Consider the following 19,022-nt stretch of genomic DNA (forward strand, 5'->3'; position numbering starts at 1 on the left):
GCCTGTGGCCGGTCACCGGCCGCCGGCAAGGGCAGCGGCGAGGGCCATGATGCCCTCGTCGGCCCTAGCCATGGCCAAGGAAGGGGAAGAAGAAGAAAAAAAAAGAGAGAAATATTAAAAAATTCAAAATATTATTAAAATATTATTAATAAAAAGAAATTTTGTGCAGTTACCAAACACATTTTTATTATTTTTCTATTCCAAGAATAGAAATTTTTTGCAGTTACCAAACACCTTCAAATGCTTAGAAATTGTTCTCGGGCAAGGAATAAAAAAGAATCATTTCTGAACAGAAATTGTTTCCGAAAACAGAATGGTTGCCAAACGTACCCTTAATACATTTGTCTTAGCAAGAGTGCTATGACTACTTGTCAACAATATCCTTATTTCACTGAAGTAATGAGCTTTTTTGTAATAGGTACAGTGAAGTAATGAATTTTCAACGGGAAACTTGTCCAGTTCATACATAACAAAAAGCTGTTGATGATAAACTTTTGGAAACTGAACACCAAAAGGTGTACAGATTTCCGAGGTTAGGAACAAGAATTCTTCAATTCCTTGAACACCTTTTCTATTCACCTTCAATTAGTCGAGACAAAACTACCGCATTGATCAGATTATCTTGACCACAAATTCATCCTTCAGTTTTTAAGCCAAGTCATCAAACTACCCAGACCAACTGAAAAAGAAACCAGATAATTCATTTGAAAAATACAGATGTGACAACCATCTGAGTTCTAGGGATTCCTCTACCAGACCTGCAGCTCTATTTTTTCGCTGTGCAAGGCAAGATGACACAGAGTAAGGATGATAGTTTCCATCACAGGCCGAGGCTGTGGACCAGCTGCTAATACGTCCCTTGCAGGGACAATCTTTCCTTTCAAGTGAACTACCAATGGAACATCAAAGTTGGAGCTGGACATACCAAGAGCATTATTCAAATTAAAGTTACTTGTTTCAGCATAAATGAAGATGAAGAAAAAAATTCACCTGAAGTGGAAACTGTTATTGTAACAAAATAAAATGAAGAATAAAGATTGTTACTCCCAAGTCTACTGAACAATTAATCCACACCCTACTCTTGTAACTTCCATAAATTAAGCCTTTCTGATACCAAACCTTGCATCTATATCTGCTTGGGGACATGCAAAATATTCAGTCATCTTGGCTTTCCACTACAAAAGAAAAATAACCGCCTCTAGACCTGTTAATGAGTTCAACAACAACTGCCACAAGCACAGCACAGGGGGTGGGAGTTGACAACATCGGAGAAATTACAAGAAATTACTTAAGAATGTACAGATAAAACAGTGTTAAAGACCTTACATCTGCTAAAATTCTTCTTCAGAAAAAGAAAAAAGGAAGATGTACTAGAAGTAATTTTTATATAATCTACACTGTGTTCTAAGATTTGCAAGATGGCAAAGGCTTCTGAGATCAGTCCAACGAAATTTCCATTCATTGGAGTGGTGACTTTAAGAGAACCTTGGCAATAGTGTAAGTAGACTATCAAAGAAAGGACGATGTCCGATAGCAGCAATTTGAGGCACTTGGTTATGAGGAGAGAGCGAAGAGGGTGAGAAAGTAGTAGGCGGAGGAGAAGCTTGTCGCTTATGAACTTAGCGAAGGTCCAAGTAGGTGGATAGAGTACCCCAACAAAGGCTGGAGGTAGAAAATTCCACAATCATCAGATCAACCAAATCTCTGCCCATAATTGATATGTCAAATTTTCAGACCAAGACAGGTCAAATAAAAAGCATATATGCATATCTCATTGACAAAATTGTCCACAACATTCAATAATTTTAACGACTAATCAGAGATTTGCTAGTACCAAAAATAATGGATATACAGTCCACATTTGCATACGAAGATGCACCTACAGGACCAAAAGGTTTACAATTGTGTATGTTATGCTAACATGTAATGTCATGTAGTCTTCGTTTTAAATGGATATTAAGCAATATAAGGCCCTTGTCAAGTAAAATTAAACTCAACAAAAGTGATCTGGTCAACAATAAAACACATAAAACTAGGTAATTACAAAAAGATTCGTTGTTGTTCTCCATGTTTCCTAACAAAAGTTAAACATCAAAGAGAATAAAGCATTGGAATCCACTATCCAATAACATGCATTGCGATATCCAGCCATATATTTTGTCCAAGAATTCTAAATAAAATACCACATAACACAGTAAAACTGACCATATATCCTCAAACAGCTCTTCATGACCTTCCCATGTCTGAAAAAGAACACCAATACGTCTAGCCAAAAACAGCCTTACTCTATAGTCAGAATCTTGGAGCATTGTGAGCAATCTCTCAATCAACATCTGTAGTAATGTTAATATAGCAGGTTAAGCAAGAAAATGGTCGAATGAACAAGAAAGAGGTCCTTTAAGTAAATGTAAGATTCAGGCCAACATATGTAATGGTTAATGCCGTAAGAGGATTGTTAGAGTATTTGAACATAAATAATGCATTCATCTACCAGCTTGCGTTTTTAGAACAATTAGCAGTAGTCCCACAAAATCTCACTAGAATTAGAGCAAGAGGTCCTGAGTTCAAATCTTTCCAAGCCCCTTAATTGCCTTACCATTATAAAATTCCATGCTTTAGTGTTAGGCCAAAATTCAGCCTACATGTGAGGGCGAATGCTAGGGTATTTAAATATTAAACCGCACCTTCATCTACCAACTTAAGCTTTTGGAACAGTTGGTAGTGGTCCCACAACTTGAAGGATTCTACAGTTCATTATACTCATTCAACTTCCTTAGTCTCGTATAACTGATGCCTATACAAGCTGCAATTACCTGACCCACTTTAGGAGATATTAGGACCAAATTGCATATGCTGTCAACAAGCTTTAGACGTCCTAACCAATCAAGAAGTTCAACTTCTGCAATTTCAGACACCATATCTCCAAGTCGTGCCAAACTCTGCAAAAGATGAAGACATCACTAACAAAATAATGTAAGATTCAGCAAAGACCACATGACAATAGACACCATGTCAGCCAATGCTATACTTTTTTCTTTTTCCAATTTTGGATAACATATACAGAGCACCATATCTTCGTGCCATTATTATCTCTCTCTTTATTACAAAAAATGTTCTGTTTGGGGTGACTGGTATTTTTTTATTTTTGCAGATTTTGCACCTCTCACACCTTAATTTTCATGTAATGCAAAACACCAGAAACATTTTAAAATATGCAAACATTGAAATGCAAATCATATATTATCTATTCTTATTTTTTCTGAAACTTTTAGTATATCTTCATTTATTTCAAATTTTGGAGGAAAGTCATAAGTAAAATAAGAGTAGTTGCTCTAAATGATTAATTAGATTTTACAAGTTATGACCTCACATTTAAAATCCAGAGTGCAGAGGAGAAGTTTCCACCTGATCAAATTCTTCATCTCCAAAAAATACAATAGAGTCTCTATATTTTCTGACACTGTCTAGACGCAACAAAGTTCCTGTGAAGGTACAAACAGCAGCTACTATATTGCCACAATCCAGCTTGAGATTGACTTGCATCTTCATCATGCCATTCAGGAGATTCACCTGTGACATAAAACAAACAAGAGTTTTAGAACTACAAAGATAAAAATCTGCAGACAGCTTATTAAAACTCAATGAAGAAAAGTTCCTCGAGGAAAATGACCAGTATCTTTGAACAAATACTCAAGGAACTCTAGGGATTAAGAGCCTAGCATCCTCTCACCACATCCGAAACATTTACTGCAGAAGACCAATATGGATACAAGAAAACGTTGTGCAAAATATTCTCTGACACCTGAAGCAAAATTGGGGAAAAATTGAAAGAAAATTTATTAGTTTAAAGGAAACATGTGAACATTAGAAATAAGAAAAAAGCAAGCTAGCCATTTACCTTCCTATCACACTCTATTTTCAGTAAACCGCATAAAATTTCCCACGTCATTTCAGGTACCACGGAGAAAAAGCATGATATCAGCGATATCATGCCCAGCTTCCAACTTTTAACAGAAAACAATACTCCACAAGCAATTTCCCCCCCATCTGGAGAAATATCTACATCTTTAGAATCCTTGCCCACATCCAATTCCATGTCCACAATCCGACTCTTATCTCCACCACTTTGGCAAGAATATTGATCAAGCATCACATCAACAGCAGATGAGCCCACATCAGACTGAGGGTTTCTTTCATACCTTCTACTTTCATAGAGACCAACCAGCACTCTTAAGAGCCTCTGCATGGACTGGCTTATTGCCCTATGAGACACAGCATCTAGAGCATTTCCATTTCTCCACTCTATGAAAATAGGCGAGGAAACAAAGCTTCTTAAGGAAATTAAAACAGCACTAGTTCCATCGCACAACACGTTAGGACCCAAACAACCTTGAGAATGAGCATCATTCTGGCCTTCTTCAATGACAGCAGCAGCATTATCCAACAGCTCTGACAAGAATTTGGCCATTTTTGATAGGACTACTACTTCTTCCCTTTGTCTGAAGGAAAACAAGAATTAGCAAATAAAAGAAACAAGAAATAAAACAGAAGTGAGTGAAAATATCAAACAAGATCAACATTCGAGTTTGACAGAAACAAGTTAAAGATCAATAGTCCCTGATGATTATACTCCAAGGAAGCACAAGGACAAAATAAAAGAACTCGGTACTTTTGAACTAAGCATATGAGTGTATTCAAGGGAAAACGTTACTCAAAGTCCAAGACAGTAAAAAAACACAGAGTCTAAAACAATAAAGCAAGCCAAGAGAAAACAAAGTAAAACACTACTCAATAGGCAGGCACCTTAAAGAATGAAAATTACTAACATAAACTTCAAAAAAATTGCTACTGTAAAATGTAGAGAGAAAGGGTCTAACCTGGTGCAAATTAAGGCGTATATTAAGTTAGCCAAGTGAGCACATACAAAGAAAATATCTGACAGAGGCTTGCTTTTAGGATCCTCCAACACCAAAGCTCCTTCAATACGAACTTCCAAGTCATGCAACAGCGGTTCTCTTAACTGCCGAGGAAGACGTACTTCTTGATGGAGATGGACAAGGGAAACCTAAAATTTGTAGACTTTAACAAAAGCCCTGGAACGATGCCAACCAAAACCATTAGAGAGAAAGAGACCAGAGTTTTGCACCTCCTTCTTGCAACACAGGTCAAGTTTTGTCAGAGCTTCCACAGAGCAGTCAAAAATGTCAGGCAGATTGTCACGTTGATCTTCTCTCTAAAACGAAGTCAAGTTTAAAAAAAGGAACAAGAGGATCGTGAAAGAAAGCCTGATAAGAAAGGAAGGAGAGAAAAACACAGACAAGAACATTAATACCTACCTTGATTCCACTGGCAACAGCATCAGCATCACTTAGAGGACAGTTTGATGAAGGAGTCCCTTTGTAACAATGCTTAAATGGATCATAACCAGAACAAAGGGCAGAAATGGATGCAGGAAACAACAGCACAATTTTCTCATCGAACAGGGTTGAATCCTGGTAAGTTACCAAAAAAGCTTTAGATAAATCCATAATAAGTGTGCTAAGTGAAAAAAAGATTAAGAGGTGTTAGCAAAGACAAATACAGGTGTCTTATCCAAAATTTAAAAGTTCAAAGATCTCAAAATACTCCAGAAATTTCTATCACCCATAAGCATTGGTATCTGTATGTATAAGTACATTATTACCTATGAATACCAGCATATTAAGCTTAACGAAATAAGGCCCTAAAATGGCTAACATATACAATTCTGGAAACTTCAGGCACACAAACCTTCCATCTTAAACTATCTAAGACTGTTCTCAACAGATTTTTCCTCAGATGTAACATGTCTCGGGTGTCAACCTGCATAATCAAGCAGAAAGAGACACTGATTCAATAAAAAAAATAATCAATCAGTTTGACCATGTATAGTGAAATCCAATCTAAACTTAGTACATTCAACCAGGGAAAATGTGGGCTAAAATAACCTTAATGCAGCTTATATGAAGGCAGGGAAAGAGCCAGACAAGGAAAACAAGTAAATTCCCCCACCCCAGAGGAAAAACATCAGGTGAAGGCAAAATATTTCAGTTCAACGTGTGAAAAGATGAGATCCAAGAAGCAAGAATTATGAAGTCTAACAATCATATTTGAAGAAAGGATAATTATGAAAAAAAATCATAACCAAGAACATGCCAAAATACAAAGGAGAAGCAGCCTTAGGAAAAGTAATCTAGCAGATACATGTAAAATAGTGAATTAACTAAGGGGGATGGCAATACACTATTATGTAAGAACTGCAAAATCTTGTCAGTTTAAGACACTTACTTGAGAACCTTTCCTGCAGAAGTAACTGGAAATAAAATACAAGACAGACCTATATGAAAGTAGCAATCACACAATTAGATGTGCAAAAGAATGAAAGACACTCAAGGATCCAATACTTATAACTGAAACCCCAAACATTCTTATGATAGGATGTTAGTATATACAGGTGCTTTTTGAAGCTGGCTCAGGTACTTTATTGCCCTTATTTGCCTTGTTCATTACATGAAGGGGGGAATAAAAAAACAGCTTGATGAACTTACACACTGTCAGGTATATAAGAATATTGTACTTACTCCGACGTTGTTCGTGTGAATAACCTTAGATCCCATATATCTTCAGGTATTAAGTAGGTAATAACTAGATCCTGGAACCAGAAAAGGACATGAAAGAGCATTTGAATTCAATCCATATGTAAAAATGGTCAGCGTAACGAAGATCCATCATCAAGTAAAGTATCACCCATACTAACCCTTGAAATCAGGTTTCCAAGTAGCACGAGAGCAGCATCAGCCTGCATAATAGAATTCAAAAAAATGCAAACAAGTGCTAAATAAAAGCTTTAGATAACAAAATCAAATAAAAAATAAAAGAAAAAGAAAACTCAAGTCGTCACCAAGGTTTTGAATTTAATTGAAAAAATTATTGTTCAGGTGCAAAAATCATCAACAACATACAGATTCTGAAGAGTAGACTTCATAGAATATGGATGAACTGCAACCAGCATTCAAGAAAAGGATATATGCTCTCATGAGGAATCTATTCAACACAAATAAAGAATCTATGGTGCACACTTACCAAATGAAATTCTGGTCAAACATGACAAAAGAATTAAAGATACAATATAATTAGAACGCTCGCTGAAGTAGCAATAAAATCCATGGGTCACAAGGTAACATATCTCATCCTTCATTAATATAAGTAGATTGTGTCATTGTGAAACTCATGAATATGACATCATTATTGGAATCACTTCTATAAACCCAAGCAAATTTAATGAGCAAAGCTTACCACCATGGTTATATTACTGAACAGTGGCAAACCATGCATCAGACTGTTCCATATCAACTGCCAGCCCGAGTCAAACTGCAAAAGTTTCATCCTGGAGCTGAGTGCATTTTCCAGTCTAGACATGCTTACAGGGGGAAAGAGAGGTAATAAACCCCCAAGAACCTCGCTTTAATTGTCAACACTTATCATTCCATGCAATAAATTCTGAACTATGTCTGAAATACTTTGATTAGCAAAAGAAGATAGCCACTTTAATTCGCATAAATACAATGCCATGTAGTAACCGCCTAGTTAACGCCCACATGAAATTCTGAACAAAGCACCGGACAAATCTCGCAGAGAGACACGGGCACTCACACCGGTTGGAGTTCGGAACAAAGGTGAAGGATTCAAAATCCTAACATAGTCAGCCAAGCAAAAGAAAAAGGGAAAAAACAAATCTTGCAGTGTGCATTAAATCCCTTTAAATGGTAACAAATTAGAAAAAAGAATGCTGCAAGAACCAAGATTATCAGATTTTGGACAGCCAGTGCCTCACTTCAGTACATTGAAAAAGAGAAAGCAACATCCTGTCTAGTCAATGGTTTTATTTGCTAACATAAAGTCTTTGTCTGAGCAGGATTTAACAGAAGTTAATTTATCACTGATGTATCCAAAATTAAAAAATTTCACATGATATGACAAAGTAGTTTCCACATGAGATGATAAAATAGTAACTTAGTCAATGAGTTGTGACCAAGGTTCCAGAATTACCTCCTTGAGGGAATCTGAGAGAGAGAGCAGTGAAGATAGCCTCTGCAAACTCCTTGAGTTACAAAGGAATATTATTCATCAAAACATATAAAGATAAACATTTAGAAGTTTTCTACCCATATAATTTGATTTCACGTGCAGCTAACAAGATTATGTAGCTCTAGAGAGCCATATATAGCATCTAATGCTGAACCTGTAGAACCAAGTCCTCAATTTTTCTGAGAACCCAATTTTGGACAACTACAATTCTAATGAGGATATGCGCAAGTACATCAGTCACTCCTATATTCCACACTAGCCAAATTTATTAAAAATAAATAATTAAAAAACCCTTTTCACCTCCAAGTAGAGAGGTGAATCATATCCTAATGAAAGGACATGTCAGATCACATCAGTCAAACCATATACCTCACTGGTCAATTAAAAAAAAACTCATACCTCAAAGTCCACAAAAAACCTTCATAACTCTGCTCTGTGTTGGCATCATTCATAATCCTATTACACAGTAAAAGTCATCAGTTTGCAATTAATAGAAACCCTTCGAAAATGCTAAGATGCTTTATGCCAATACCCCATATATAAGAAAAATTTAGGCCAAAATTGATTCAGACCATGAAAAGCATAAAGAATGCTATCCCATTATTGGAATATAATAATATTCATCCTCCAGCAAGTCCTTTAACCCTCTGATTGATCCTATAAAGTACTTGAATGACCTCAAATCATTCAAAATTACTTAAATTCGCATGAAATGGCTTAAAGAAATCATACACCCATGGCCCCAATCTTACCTGCACCACAAAGAAGCATCTATCCATGTTACAGAGCATAAAAGTATTCTACTCATATATGTCATTTTGAATGTCCCAGACATGCATGAGAGATGTGCATGTGAAGAATACTACTTCCAAATGAAAGATGAGAATTGCCTTTTCAACATTAATATATTTCAAATCCACATGATTGGTTATTCTTTGGCTCAAGCCTTTATAAGGTGTGGTAAAGTCCTGAAGCTTTATCATGCACACAAAAAGAGTTATTAGTGTTGCAATATCAACAGAAATTTAAGCAGTGATGCCAACCATACATGATAATTCTCCACAACATCCACATTAAATTAATGCACCAAGAACAATGTTAAGAGCAAGCGAGGTGACTCAGGACTCAAGAGATTACCAAATTATGGCTTAAACATTCTACAGACAGAAGAAAGAATAGGCACCATTCACCATATAACTGTTCAAATCATCTCAAAAGAATGTGCCAAAGATGAAATGACAACATATCAGTCAAAAAAGATGATAGACAAAGGTTGCCTTAGAAGTAATATTGCTATAATGTGGTGTATGACAATGAATTGCATTCAAACATGCAGAATAGTAGGGCAAGTAAGCAAAATAAACATTGCCAATGATGACAACAACAGCAACAGCAAATATGGGGGGAAAAGAACATTATAAATACCTTTCAAAGTTGGTGTATATGCCCTCGAACCAGTAGGTGAAAAGGTCTGTGCAAATACAACTCTGGTATCTAAGAAGAAGACAACAGAATGCAGCATGCCTGTGATACGGCAAATCAGTATCAGTACAAGCAACAAAAACTACAAATGACAAATCAGATTGATTATAGATCAAATCAAATGCAGAAATAATATAATATTCACAAGTCTCTGGGGGGAAATCTTAAAGAAACTTATAACAAAGTACTGCTTCAATCTGCCAGTGATGTATCTGACCAAAAAAAAAAATCTACCAGCAATGTAAGTCAAAATTCTTAATTACTTGGGCCCAACTTATTATCATTGGCACAATGTTTTTCTGAAAATACCTCGATGTTCCTTGCATTGAAAATTAAAGTACCTACGGTTAGAAAGTCCAACCCAAAAGCTTAAGCTAACAGGTGGAGGAGACCATATGAATATAAAGAGCATTTAGCACCCGTTGTCAATCGATGTGGGATAATACTTCCAACACCTACATATCCCACAAGGTCATCTACATGGATCCTAGTAGGACCCGGTGATAGAACCCTTCTAGAATTACTAGATGTCGTGTGTTTTACTCTGGCTTTACGCCTTTAAAGTGGTTATTGAAAAAAAAACAGCTAGGAACTTCCTCATGAACTTTATCCTATTCAAAATTTAAATTTAAGAAGAAGAAGAAGAGTTGTTTCAGAAACAAAATGTCATGTTACACCAACTAGTTGACAATTACCAAGGGATTATGGATCAAACTTCTGATGCTAATACCATTTGTACTTTTGTTTATAAGTGGGTAGTAGCACCTCCCAAATTTTTTTAACGCGATTTTATCAACTTAGCAAGGAAAAGAAATATTTTCAATTAATTAAGGAGCTCAAACAAGATGCATAATTTTGAAGATTATGAACTGATAAGTTTAGCATGTCAGAGAAAACGTGGTTATTGGACCCTATCATGCCCCCAAAAGTTAGACTCCACCACAAAAAGTTGATACATAACGCACCATGACCACTTTCCTCCCATTAGTGCCTCTTTCAGAAGGATGGCTGCATGTTCCCTTTTAATCCGTTTTCCAAGAGATGGTGCTTTGCTTGTGCTGATGCATTCCTAGAAGAGCAATAAATTGTAATAATCATCAGCTGAAAAAAGCATTCAGGCTTAACAGTATAATCATCATATGAGACGTTCTAAGTCAAAAACAGGACCGAATTCATATATCAATAAATTGACTAATGCATCTTCCTACATGTGCACTGAAACTATAGCGGCTTATATGTACATCAATGCCTTTATCATCCTAAAGATATAAGAAGCATCTTAATGTGTTAAAAACAGAAGACAAAGACAGCATCTGTCTCAGAAGTTAATCATAATTGCACCAGTCTAGGAAATTCTTCTCAAAATCTTCCGACAGACTCTCAAACCTTGACAACAAAGAAAATCAAAGTCCAGGGCACAGCAATTACGGCAAGATGATTGGAGATACAAAAATAAGATGACCAAGAAGTAAGTACCTTATAGAATACAAGAGCAGCCAGTTCCACCAAACCACAATGAGAACCACCAAGAATACCGAATTTATCATCCTTGACCACTTCACTCCTGAGTGTAGATCCCATTTAATAAAGCAATTTTTTGAAAGCACTACCCTGAAAAAATAATTTGAAGGGGGTGGGCGGGGAAGGCGGGAGAGAGAGAGAGATTTTCACCAAGGGACGCCACTGGTAGAGATAGTGCTTTGATCGAGATCCTTACAAACAACATCCAAAAGTTGTTCAACCATACCCCTCCCATCATCTTCTTTAGTCAAATTTAGCTGTAACCTTGCATACAAAATAAGTGCATCCTGCAAGACAATATTCAGTGGATATCAAATTCGAGAAGGAAAAAAGCAGAAGCCTCTAAGATGGCGGGGCAGCGCACCTTCAGACCTCGATCCCGTGAAGCCAGCCAAGTACGTAACATAAATTGCTGTACTGTGTCGTGAATTTTCAACGCCTGACAACCTAAATTTGGACCATCCTTCAGCAAGAACGTGTTAATACACCCAAGAAGTTTGCGTGAAATCTTTCCCTCTTCCCTAGAATGAGAAACAAAAATTCAAGTAAATTTATGCCCAGAGTTTGTTATAGGAAGCTACAACTAAGCAAGGCAAGAGAGAAATGTTGTAGCAGACCTAATAAAAGAGAATATCCTAACAAAACCATCGATAATGTCTTCTCGAATATTATCTGGGAAGTCCCCAGGAGGACTTTCCAGCATACACTGCAGCAGCAAAATGCAGCGAAAAACCTCCTCTTTGAGATTGGATTGATTATGACCACTCAAGCTTGTCTCGACCTTCTCCATGAACAGAAGCACCATGTCTAGCCATTATGTATATGAAAGTGGAAAGCAAACCAATCAGCAACCATTCGCTATGCCAAAAAGACGAAAATGATATACAAATCAAAAAAGTGGAACTCACTGCCATATATTCTTTTCCTCATGTGAAATTGATAATCTCTGACAACCAAGAGATGCCGTAGGATCAAGCCGTATTCTGATTGAAAGCTTGGAACATTGCTTAAGACATCCCATATGTGATTAAACAGCACTTTCACCACAGATATCAATGGCGAATCATTGCCTGGTAAAAGAAAGATGTTGCGTCATAGACTGACCAAGTGGAAAACGAAAATTTGATGTAGACTGGAAAATGAAAGCTACCGCTCGACTGCGAAAGAAGCAGAGCAAGGGGGGACAAGTATGAAAGAAGCACTTATCATTGGCTTTCGCCAGAAAAAAATAATTAAAGTACAAAAAAAAATCCAGAAAAGTAGTGATGTCATGTAAGCATAGAGCTGGGAACACATGCCAACGAAAACTACGAACTTAAGGGCTAACAATCAACCTTCTCAATTTAACTTATTCTTGAAAGAAGTGATTGCAGATAGCAGTCTGTAAAGAAGCACACTTTTACACCTGAACTTTCCCTCTCCTAATACTACCAACACCTGCATCCACTAGCCCTTGGAATGAAGTTTTAACACAACTTTCAGCAAAATCTCCCGCTTTTTAATCATTCACTTCCTGACCATCAGAATGAACTTTTAGGAAAAGAAAAGCAAGCTCATTTATTGTGTCGAATCAGGTTACCGAAAGAAAAACCTGAAAACTTGGTATCATGCGCTCTTTGGACCACGATTCTCAGAGATTTTGCATATGTTGACTTGGGCAACCTCCTTTTGCTGGATGATACCTCCAATGACACGCACTGGATGAGCAATTTGACAAGAAATGGCCATGTTTCAGCTGCACAAACAATTTCGAGCCTTTTCAGTTTCGCTCATTATTCGATTAAGGCGGCGCCATGCGATAGAGGGCAAAAGGAAGACCCAGAAAGTCCAATAGCTTACGGTGAGGTACTTCGTTCGGTCTAAGCTTTGCAGTGTTTTGCCCAAGATATTTACAGAAGCCGAAGGATCTCTCCCCATCCAACCATATGTTCAACAACTTGATTCCCTCCTATCAACACAACACGCGTCAAAGAAAATCAATCGAAAGGGAACCCAAATGACCAGCGAACAACCAATCAACAACGCGAGACGTATGCTAACTCATTCGCTTAGTACGAAGACTGTGCAACTAATATAACATGGTTCTTGAAAATTAACTCGGGTCTCCCCGAGAACTTTTAGACAATTTAAAGAACGGGACTGTCGAGATTTCGTGGGGAACTTCAAAGGACTCGTCCTTCGGAGCCTCCACAGAATCAGACAAACACCCGATTCTCCATATCTTCTCCTGTTCGGTTACAGAAAGTGTTTAACATTCCTCCATTTTCCCGAGAGAAAAAGAAACAGGGAAAGGTAGGCGACGGTACTTCTCGGGTCTTGGCCTTGTCGGAAGACAGCTTCGAGATGACCTCCTGAACGTCCCTCGACGCGACCGTCGCGGCCATCGCGGCCGATCGCCGGAGCGTTTCGCGTGGGCTTCGCCTCTCGCTGTCGGAAAGATCGAGAGCGTTGGCGGGAAGGGGGGAAGGGAAAGGGTTTAGCCAATTATGACGTAAGACGAGAGTGCATTGTTATATATATAGCAGATTAATTTGGAAAAGTAAATCCAATAAAGTATCATGTAAATTAATGGGATAAGGCCATTGAAAATCCTAAAACCTGTAACTAAAATCTAATTAAGTCCTAAAAATTTCAAAAAATGCAATTAAGTCTTAAAACTTATCACGAAAATGCAGTTGAGTCATAAAACTTTCGAAGAGTGCAATCAAATCCTAAAACTTGTCAAATTTATCTAATCAAGTCATTCCGTTGATTACACTTTGAAATTTTTAGGACTCGATTATATATTCATAACAAGTTTTAGGACTTGATTATACTTTTTGAAAGTTTTAGAACTCAATTGCACTTTCACAACAAGTTTTAAAAATGGATTACACTTTTTAAAAGTTTTAGGACTCAATTGCACTTTCACGATAAATTTTAATTAGGGGTGATCGGTTCCCGGTCCGATTCGGTTCCAAGGTGGAACCAAGAACCGGAGATAGGACCGGGAATCAAATCGGTCCAATGGAACTGATTACTTAAGGTTTATTTCACATTTTACTATTTTTTATCAATGAATTTAAGTTAATGAATTTCACTTAGGGTTTAGTTCACATTTTACTGATTTTTAAAAAAATAAAAAAAGTATACGCAATCGATCCGATTTCTCCTTGGAACAGGGAACCGGACTGCCCGAATACCAAGAGACCGGGAACTGGATTGACACTCCTGGGAACCAAACCACACCGGCCAGTCTAGTCCGGGTAGTTCTCGGTTTGGACTACCCGTTTGGCACACCCCTAATTTTAGGACTTCCTGTGCACTTATCCATTCTTAGTCCGATTCTTACAAGCCATCTTTGCCCGACCTGATTACTAGCTTTTTTTGAAAATGTCAAAATCGAAAGGTAATTCTTGGACTTCAAACATCATCACCCGTTGGTTCAAGTCTTGCCAACAGACCTAGACTATAATTGTCTAATTCAATGTGAACCGTTGACGGGTGTACCTTGTTCATAAACCGTGCAATACGAGGCTTGCAATGCGAGGAAGTTCATAATGATTGTGATAGAGATTTTCGCTACTTATTATTGTGCTGAGTTTTCTCATTCTACATTAAGATAAAAAGAAGTTGATAACACTTGAGAGTTAAGACTCGACAATTAGGTAAACAAAATGGTTACATATTGTGCTCTCTCGGAACAACTAAATTCTATCACGATAATCTTATATACACGACAAAATTAATCGAAAATCTTGATTTTCGGTGTCAAAACAATATGGCATTCCTATAAAATTCTACCAAAGAGAATAGTAGAGAAGTACTTACAAGATCACATGTCGAACTCATCAACTTAAACTCAACATAGTACGAGTAGTGCCTAAAGACTAACGATGGGACATGTTTAATCCAATCTACCATCAAATCCTGGTGGTTAGTTATGCTGGCGAGGCAATTGCGATCGTGCACCCAGCCTTGTAAGGTTTTAAGCCCGATCCTCACGGGACCTAACTTTTAGGGGCATTCCACAAAATGTTGATCCTTAGCAAGTCCCTTAGATCTAGACTTGATGATTACTTTGGAGACCCAATATTATTGCCCACAATAAAAGATTTTTGGTCCGTCGAGGAGAGGCTAATGCCTCTTACAATGGCAAGACTATGCAAGCAATTCTCTTATTGTGCCAACTCATTTAGATGCAACCCATCTTACGAGGAAATTGATTGCGTGACTCAATATGATTATTGGACATTCAAATCCCAATAGACCAACTAATGCTCACCTAAACACCTGCTGCCCTGCTTAATTAGGTTCACCAAGATCCAATGCGTTCGATCGGATTGAAGAGTTGAATTTCGGTATGTACTGCACGACATTTAAGCGAAAACAAATTTGTAGACAGCCGGCTAAATTGATTTGAAAAAACACTTTAGGAGTTCTCGTCTAACGCACGTGAACTCAACAAGTTTTTATTGCTAGATGCTAAGAGAACGTATGGTCATTTCCAATATGGAAACTCTAAACAGTGCATCAGAGCGAGTCAACAGAGGATCCCCATCCGATGATGCTGGTTCTCCAATGATCAAATCAATTCAATGTAACGTCCCACTCGATGACGAGAGCCACGCTGCGATGCTAACACGAGTTCATACGATAAGGACAGAAAGGAGCGGCGCGAATGTGCAGCCATCGAGCTCCAGTTGGCCCAACTTGCAAAAAATGGTCATGGGTTTGCACAGCAAATTAGGCTCTATTGTCGAGCCCAATTTAGCCCGGATTCGCGCAATGATCACATCCCAAGTCAAATTGACGGGACTCCCGGGTTTGCTAAATTGGGAAAAAAACACGTATGGAAAAAGAGAGTGTACCCGCAGGACCCCAAGCCACTTTAGCACTGTTCCGACCTGTTGTGTGATGAGCCCGAGAAAGTCGCCGCCGTCGGATCGTGAGACGGTGGGCATTTATTCCCTACTTTGGGAGGGGGCTGTTTGTCTGATCGCATCATTACCGTTCATGTGCCCCCCACAAAAGCAAATGTTGATTGAATCCGGCGTCCCCCCTACGCGGGACGGAGAGAAGGCAAGCTTGACCGCGTCGATTTCGAGGTCAGTCAGCATCAGAGAGACGACACGAGGACCGCCCGAACCTTAACCATCAGACGAACGCCGGAACTCTCCGATCGATTCAAATGCAAATCGACAACAGACCCTTGACACGAGGGTAAAAAATAGCTAAACTTCATTCTTATCATTTCCACCTAGTTTCTGTAATTTTCAATTATGACCCGTAACTTTTTCTTAGAGAGCGCTCCACATTAGTTGATACAGCTAAGACCATACTTTGAATATTTAAAACAAATGTCGGCGCAAATGAAAGATACCTAAATCTGATGGACCTAAAGCTTATTTACATTCAAAATGCGCTTGAGTTTCGATGATCGCTTATCAGTGTCCTGAAAAACTCTCTTACACGTTAATTACGTACAGTGACTGTTGAATGATACGGGACTTTATTACTTTCGAGTGGTTCGGGGCCGATTCGAATCCCGATCGTTCTTTAGTTCGTTTGTGGACGACATTCGAACCAGCATGACCCTCGGCTTTGCACGCGCTTATTCCGTGCGAGGCCAAGGGGCAGGCTTGTCTTTTCAGGTAATACTTATGATTTGAATCGAAGATTTCACAGCCGTTCGGAAAACTTTTAATACATGCTCGAACGATAGAATGAATTACTCTTACTCTTAGTCGTCCCTTCTCACCCTTTCGACTTTGGAGGGGAAGAAACCTAATTACATCTGGCTTTGAATAATCTACTCAAAGACGTACGTGTGCACTTATTAAGAGATCATGCATTGATCATAACACACCCGATTACCACTATGGGGATGGAAGGAGTTCCTTCAAAATCTGACTACAACCCAATTTGCAAACCCCTATCCCCTATTTTGAAGTTTGAAAAACCCCCCCTTGATGGCCCTTGCGGTACATGCCAGTTCCCCCAAAGCGACACTCGAAGCATAATCGCATGTGTCCGATAAAGCAAAATTCCCAGACCACCATAAACAAATTCGCATACTACCTCCACGAAATGATTAAAGATCTCGTGGAAATCAAAACACGAAAAGAAAGGGAGGAAAAAGAAGGGGGGTGAGACCACAAATCAATCCGGATTTAATCTTCGAAAAGGAAAGAAGGCCCCCAAAAAAACTTTCGAATGATGTTGGCGTGGAGAGCCCTTTCCGGACCTTTTCCTCCCCATCAAATAAAACACAAAGCAAAAGCAAAACGTGGGTGCGCAAATTGGAAAATTCAGGAATTTTTGGCTTCACCCTTTGGTCTTAAGCTTGAAGATTTGCCATTTCTGCGTTAACAGAAGAACAAGAAGAATTTGCTGTAAAGGCCCCGAGTCATATGGCTAAGGGCCTAAGGGCACTTGTCTTTTCTTTGGAGCAGCGGCAGCAAAAAAGAAGACAAAGCACTTGGCTAAGGGGCACTGTGAGTCCAAGAATCTCCTCGAAAGCGCATGCTGACACATGCATTTCACCATCATATGCATCCCTCCTTTTGATCTTTTTGGTCCGTTTCGATTTTGTTTTGATTTGATACTTCAAAGGTTGGTACACAGACGTGCTCGAAACTCGGAACCCACTTGTTCTCCAGCATTCACCAACATAGGATTCTTTCACCAACCGAGCTCCATGACCTAGCTCACAGCTACAAAACACACACACGTGGCACACACGTCCCATGCTGCCAATGTCTTATCACTGTTCAAGTAAAACCGAGTTTTACCGCTCGTCGGCACGACCAGAGGCGAGGGCAGTCAATGCGATACGATAACATCTCTGTTCGATCCGTGGCGGTCCATATATATCAGCTACAAAGTCTCTATATGAACGAGAACGTGAAGTTATCATGGATGATGATGATAAAACGGACCATCTCATCTCATGCCAAGTTTAATAACCCTTGATTGACTGCTGTGTGTCCGAGGTTAGTGGACAAGCTAAGGGCGGGGTCTGTCGCTTTATTCACCTGACAAGTTACAACCGACTTTGGATCCTCATCTTGTCCTGGGTTTTTGTCTGGAGTGTGTTGCTCAAGCCATCAAGAATCTTCGCAGGTTTATCTTAATCCTAAAGCAGCTCCACATAAAGTCCATCTGTCATGATCGAATTCGTTTTAAAAAAAAATGGGATTCAAACCCGCCCGTTCGCTTGCAAACTTCGGGATTTTCAAACTTATATTCGAAGACGAGGGAAGTCGATTGAAAACTTTGGACACACAAGACAAAAATATTCCACTAAACACATATGTCCATGGCATCGCACCTCACTACGGGAATTGATTCAATTTGAATGGGAACTCCCGTACCTTTGTTGTAACCCGATAAAACTTTCAGGTCGAACCAAGCTATATAGAGTTATGTTTTCGCTCACAACATTTCATTCAAGGCGGCATCAAATCCCAACAGTGAGGATCAAAGGGGTTCGGAATCATGCTATTTCGAAAATTTTCTTCGGTTATATACAGACAGACGACTAGTGAATCAATTATCACAAACAAGAAAGGGTAACGGGTCTGATGAGCTTACATGTGAAGAATACGCATTCGCGGGGGAGACTTTCTCCTAAAAAGTTTCAACCAATCAGATACATTCAAGGGTTAACTATCGGACTTGTCGAACCAAACTATACGTGCAAAATCAGAGCTAAAGCGCAACTTGAAATATGAGTTTTCAAGTTTCATTCAACTAACGTCCTCGAGTAGGAATTGGAAATCTTCAGCTGGACTCGAAGGTGGTGGTGGTCGTGGTGGTGGCTGGGGGGTTGCACGAGGAGAGTGAATCGAAAGGAAGGAGAGATCGCACGTGAGGCACGTGAGTGCGGGGGAAGGGAATATATGCCTTGCTTGTGGGAGGCGAGCGAGTGG

General features: G+C 38.8%; 1 protein-coding gene across 3 annotated transcripts in view; it reads right to left on the bottom strand.

Annotated features, from left to right (window-relative positions):
* LOC115691131 (serine/threonine-protein kinase ATM) overlaps positions 1 to 13,578 on the bottom strand; it is a 58,743-nt gene extending 45,165 nt beyond the window's left edge. For all 3 annotated transcript variants that reach the window (XR_008817175.1, XM_056314415.1, XM_030617717.2), the window contains exons 1-26: positions 13,416 to 13,578; positions 12,949 to 13,057; positions 12,701 to 12,844; positions 12,018 to 12,179; positions 11,727 to 11,916; positions 11,474 to 11,630; positions 11,260 to 11,396; positions 11,065 to 11,152; positions 10,554 to 10,657; positions 9,532 to 9,630; positions 8,506 to 8,562; positions 8,068 to 8,119; positions 7,315 to 7,389; positions 6,776 to 6,817; positions 6,600 to 6,670; positions 6,307 to 6,355; positions 5,770 to 5,841; positions 5,337 to 5,492; positions 5,147 to 5,233; positions 4,878 to 5,065; positions 3,899 to 4,499; positions 3,731 to 3,802; positions 3,406 to 3,570; positions 2,814 to 2,939; positions 2,206 to 2,333; positions 759 to 915 (exon numbers count right to left, since the gene is read on the bottom strand). Coding sequence is in view for 2 of the 3 variants with exons in the window: in XM_056314415.1 (XP_056170390.1) it covers positions 759 to 915; positions 2,206 to 2,333; positions 2,814 to 2,939; positions 3,406 to 3,570; positions 3,731 to 3,802; positions 3,899 to 4,499; positions 4,878 to 5,065; positions 5,147 to 5,233; positions 5,337 to 5,492; positions 5,770 to 5,841; positions 6,307 to 6,355; positions 6,600 to 6,670; positions 6,776 to 6,817; positions 7,315 to 7,389; positions 8,068 to 8,119; positions 8,506 to 8,562; positions 9,532 to 9,630; positions 10,554 to 10,657; positions 11,065 to 11,152; positions 11,260 to 11,396; positions 11,474 to 11,630; positions 11,727 to 11,916; positions 12,018 to 12,179; positions 12,701 to 12,844; positions 12,949 to 13,057; positions 13,416 to 13,493 (3,366 nt within the window). In the remaining variant the exon portion in view is untranslated. The remainder of the gene's footprint in view (positions 1 to 758; positions 916 to 2,205; positions 2,334 to 2,813; positions 2,940 to 3,405; positions 3,571 to 3,730; positions 3,803 to 3,898; positions 4,500 to 4,877; positions 5,066 to 5,146; positions 5,234 to 5,336; positions 5,493 to 5,769; positions 5,842 to 6,306; positions 6,356 to 6,599; positions 6,671 to 6,775; positions 6,818 to 7,314; positions 7,390 to 8,067; positions 8,120 to 8,505; positions 8,563 to 9,531; positions 9,631 to 10,553; positions 10,658 to 11,064; positions 11,153 to 11,259; positions 11,397 to 11,473; positions 11,631 to 11,726; positions 11,917 to 12,017; positions 12,180 to 12,700; positions 12,845 to 12,948; positions 13,058 to 13,415) is intronic.
* Between the last annotated feature and the right edge of the window lie 5,444 nt (positions 13,579 to 19,022).

The sequence above is a fragment of the Syzygium oleosum genome, unplaced genomic scaffold (genome assembly GCF_021117445.2).
Source record: "Syzygium oleosum isolate NSW1041296 unplaced genomic scaffold, Sole_v2.1 Sole_v2.09, whole genome shotgun sequence".
Lineage (NCBI taxonomy): Eukaryota > Viridiplantae > Streptophyta > Magnoliopsida > Myrtales > Myrtaceae > Syzygium > Syzygium oleosum.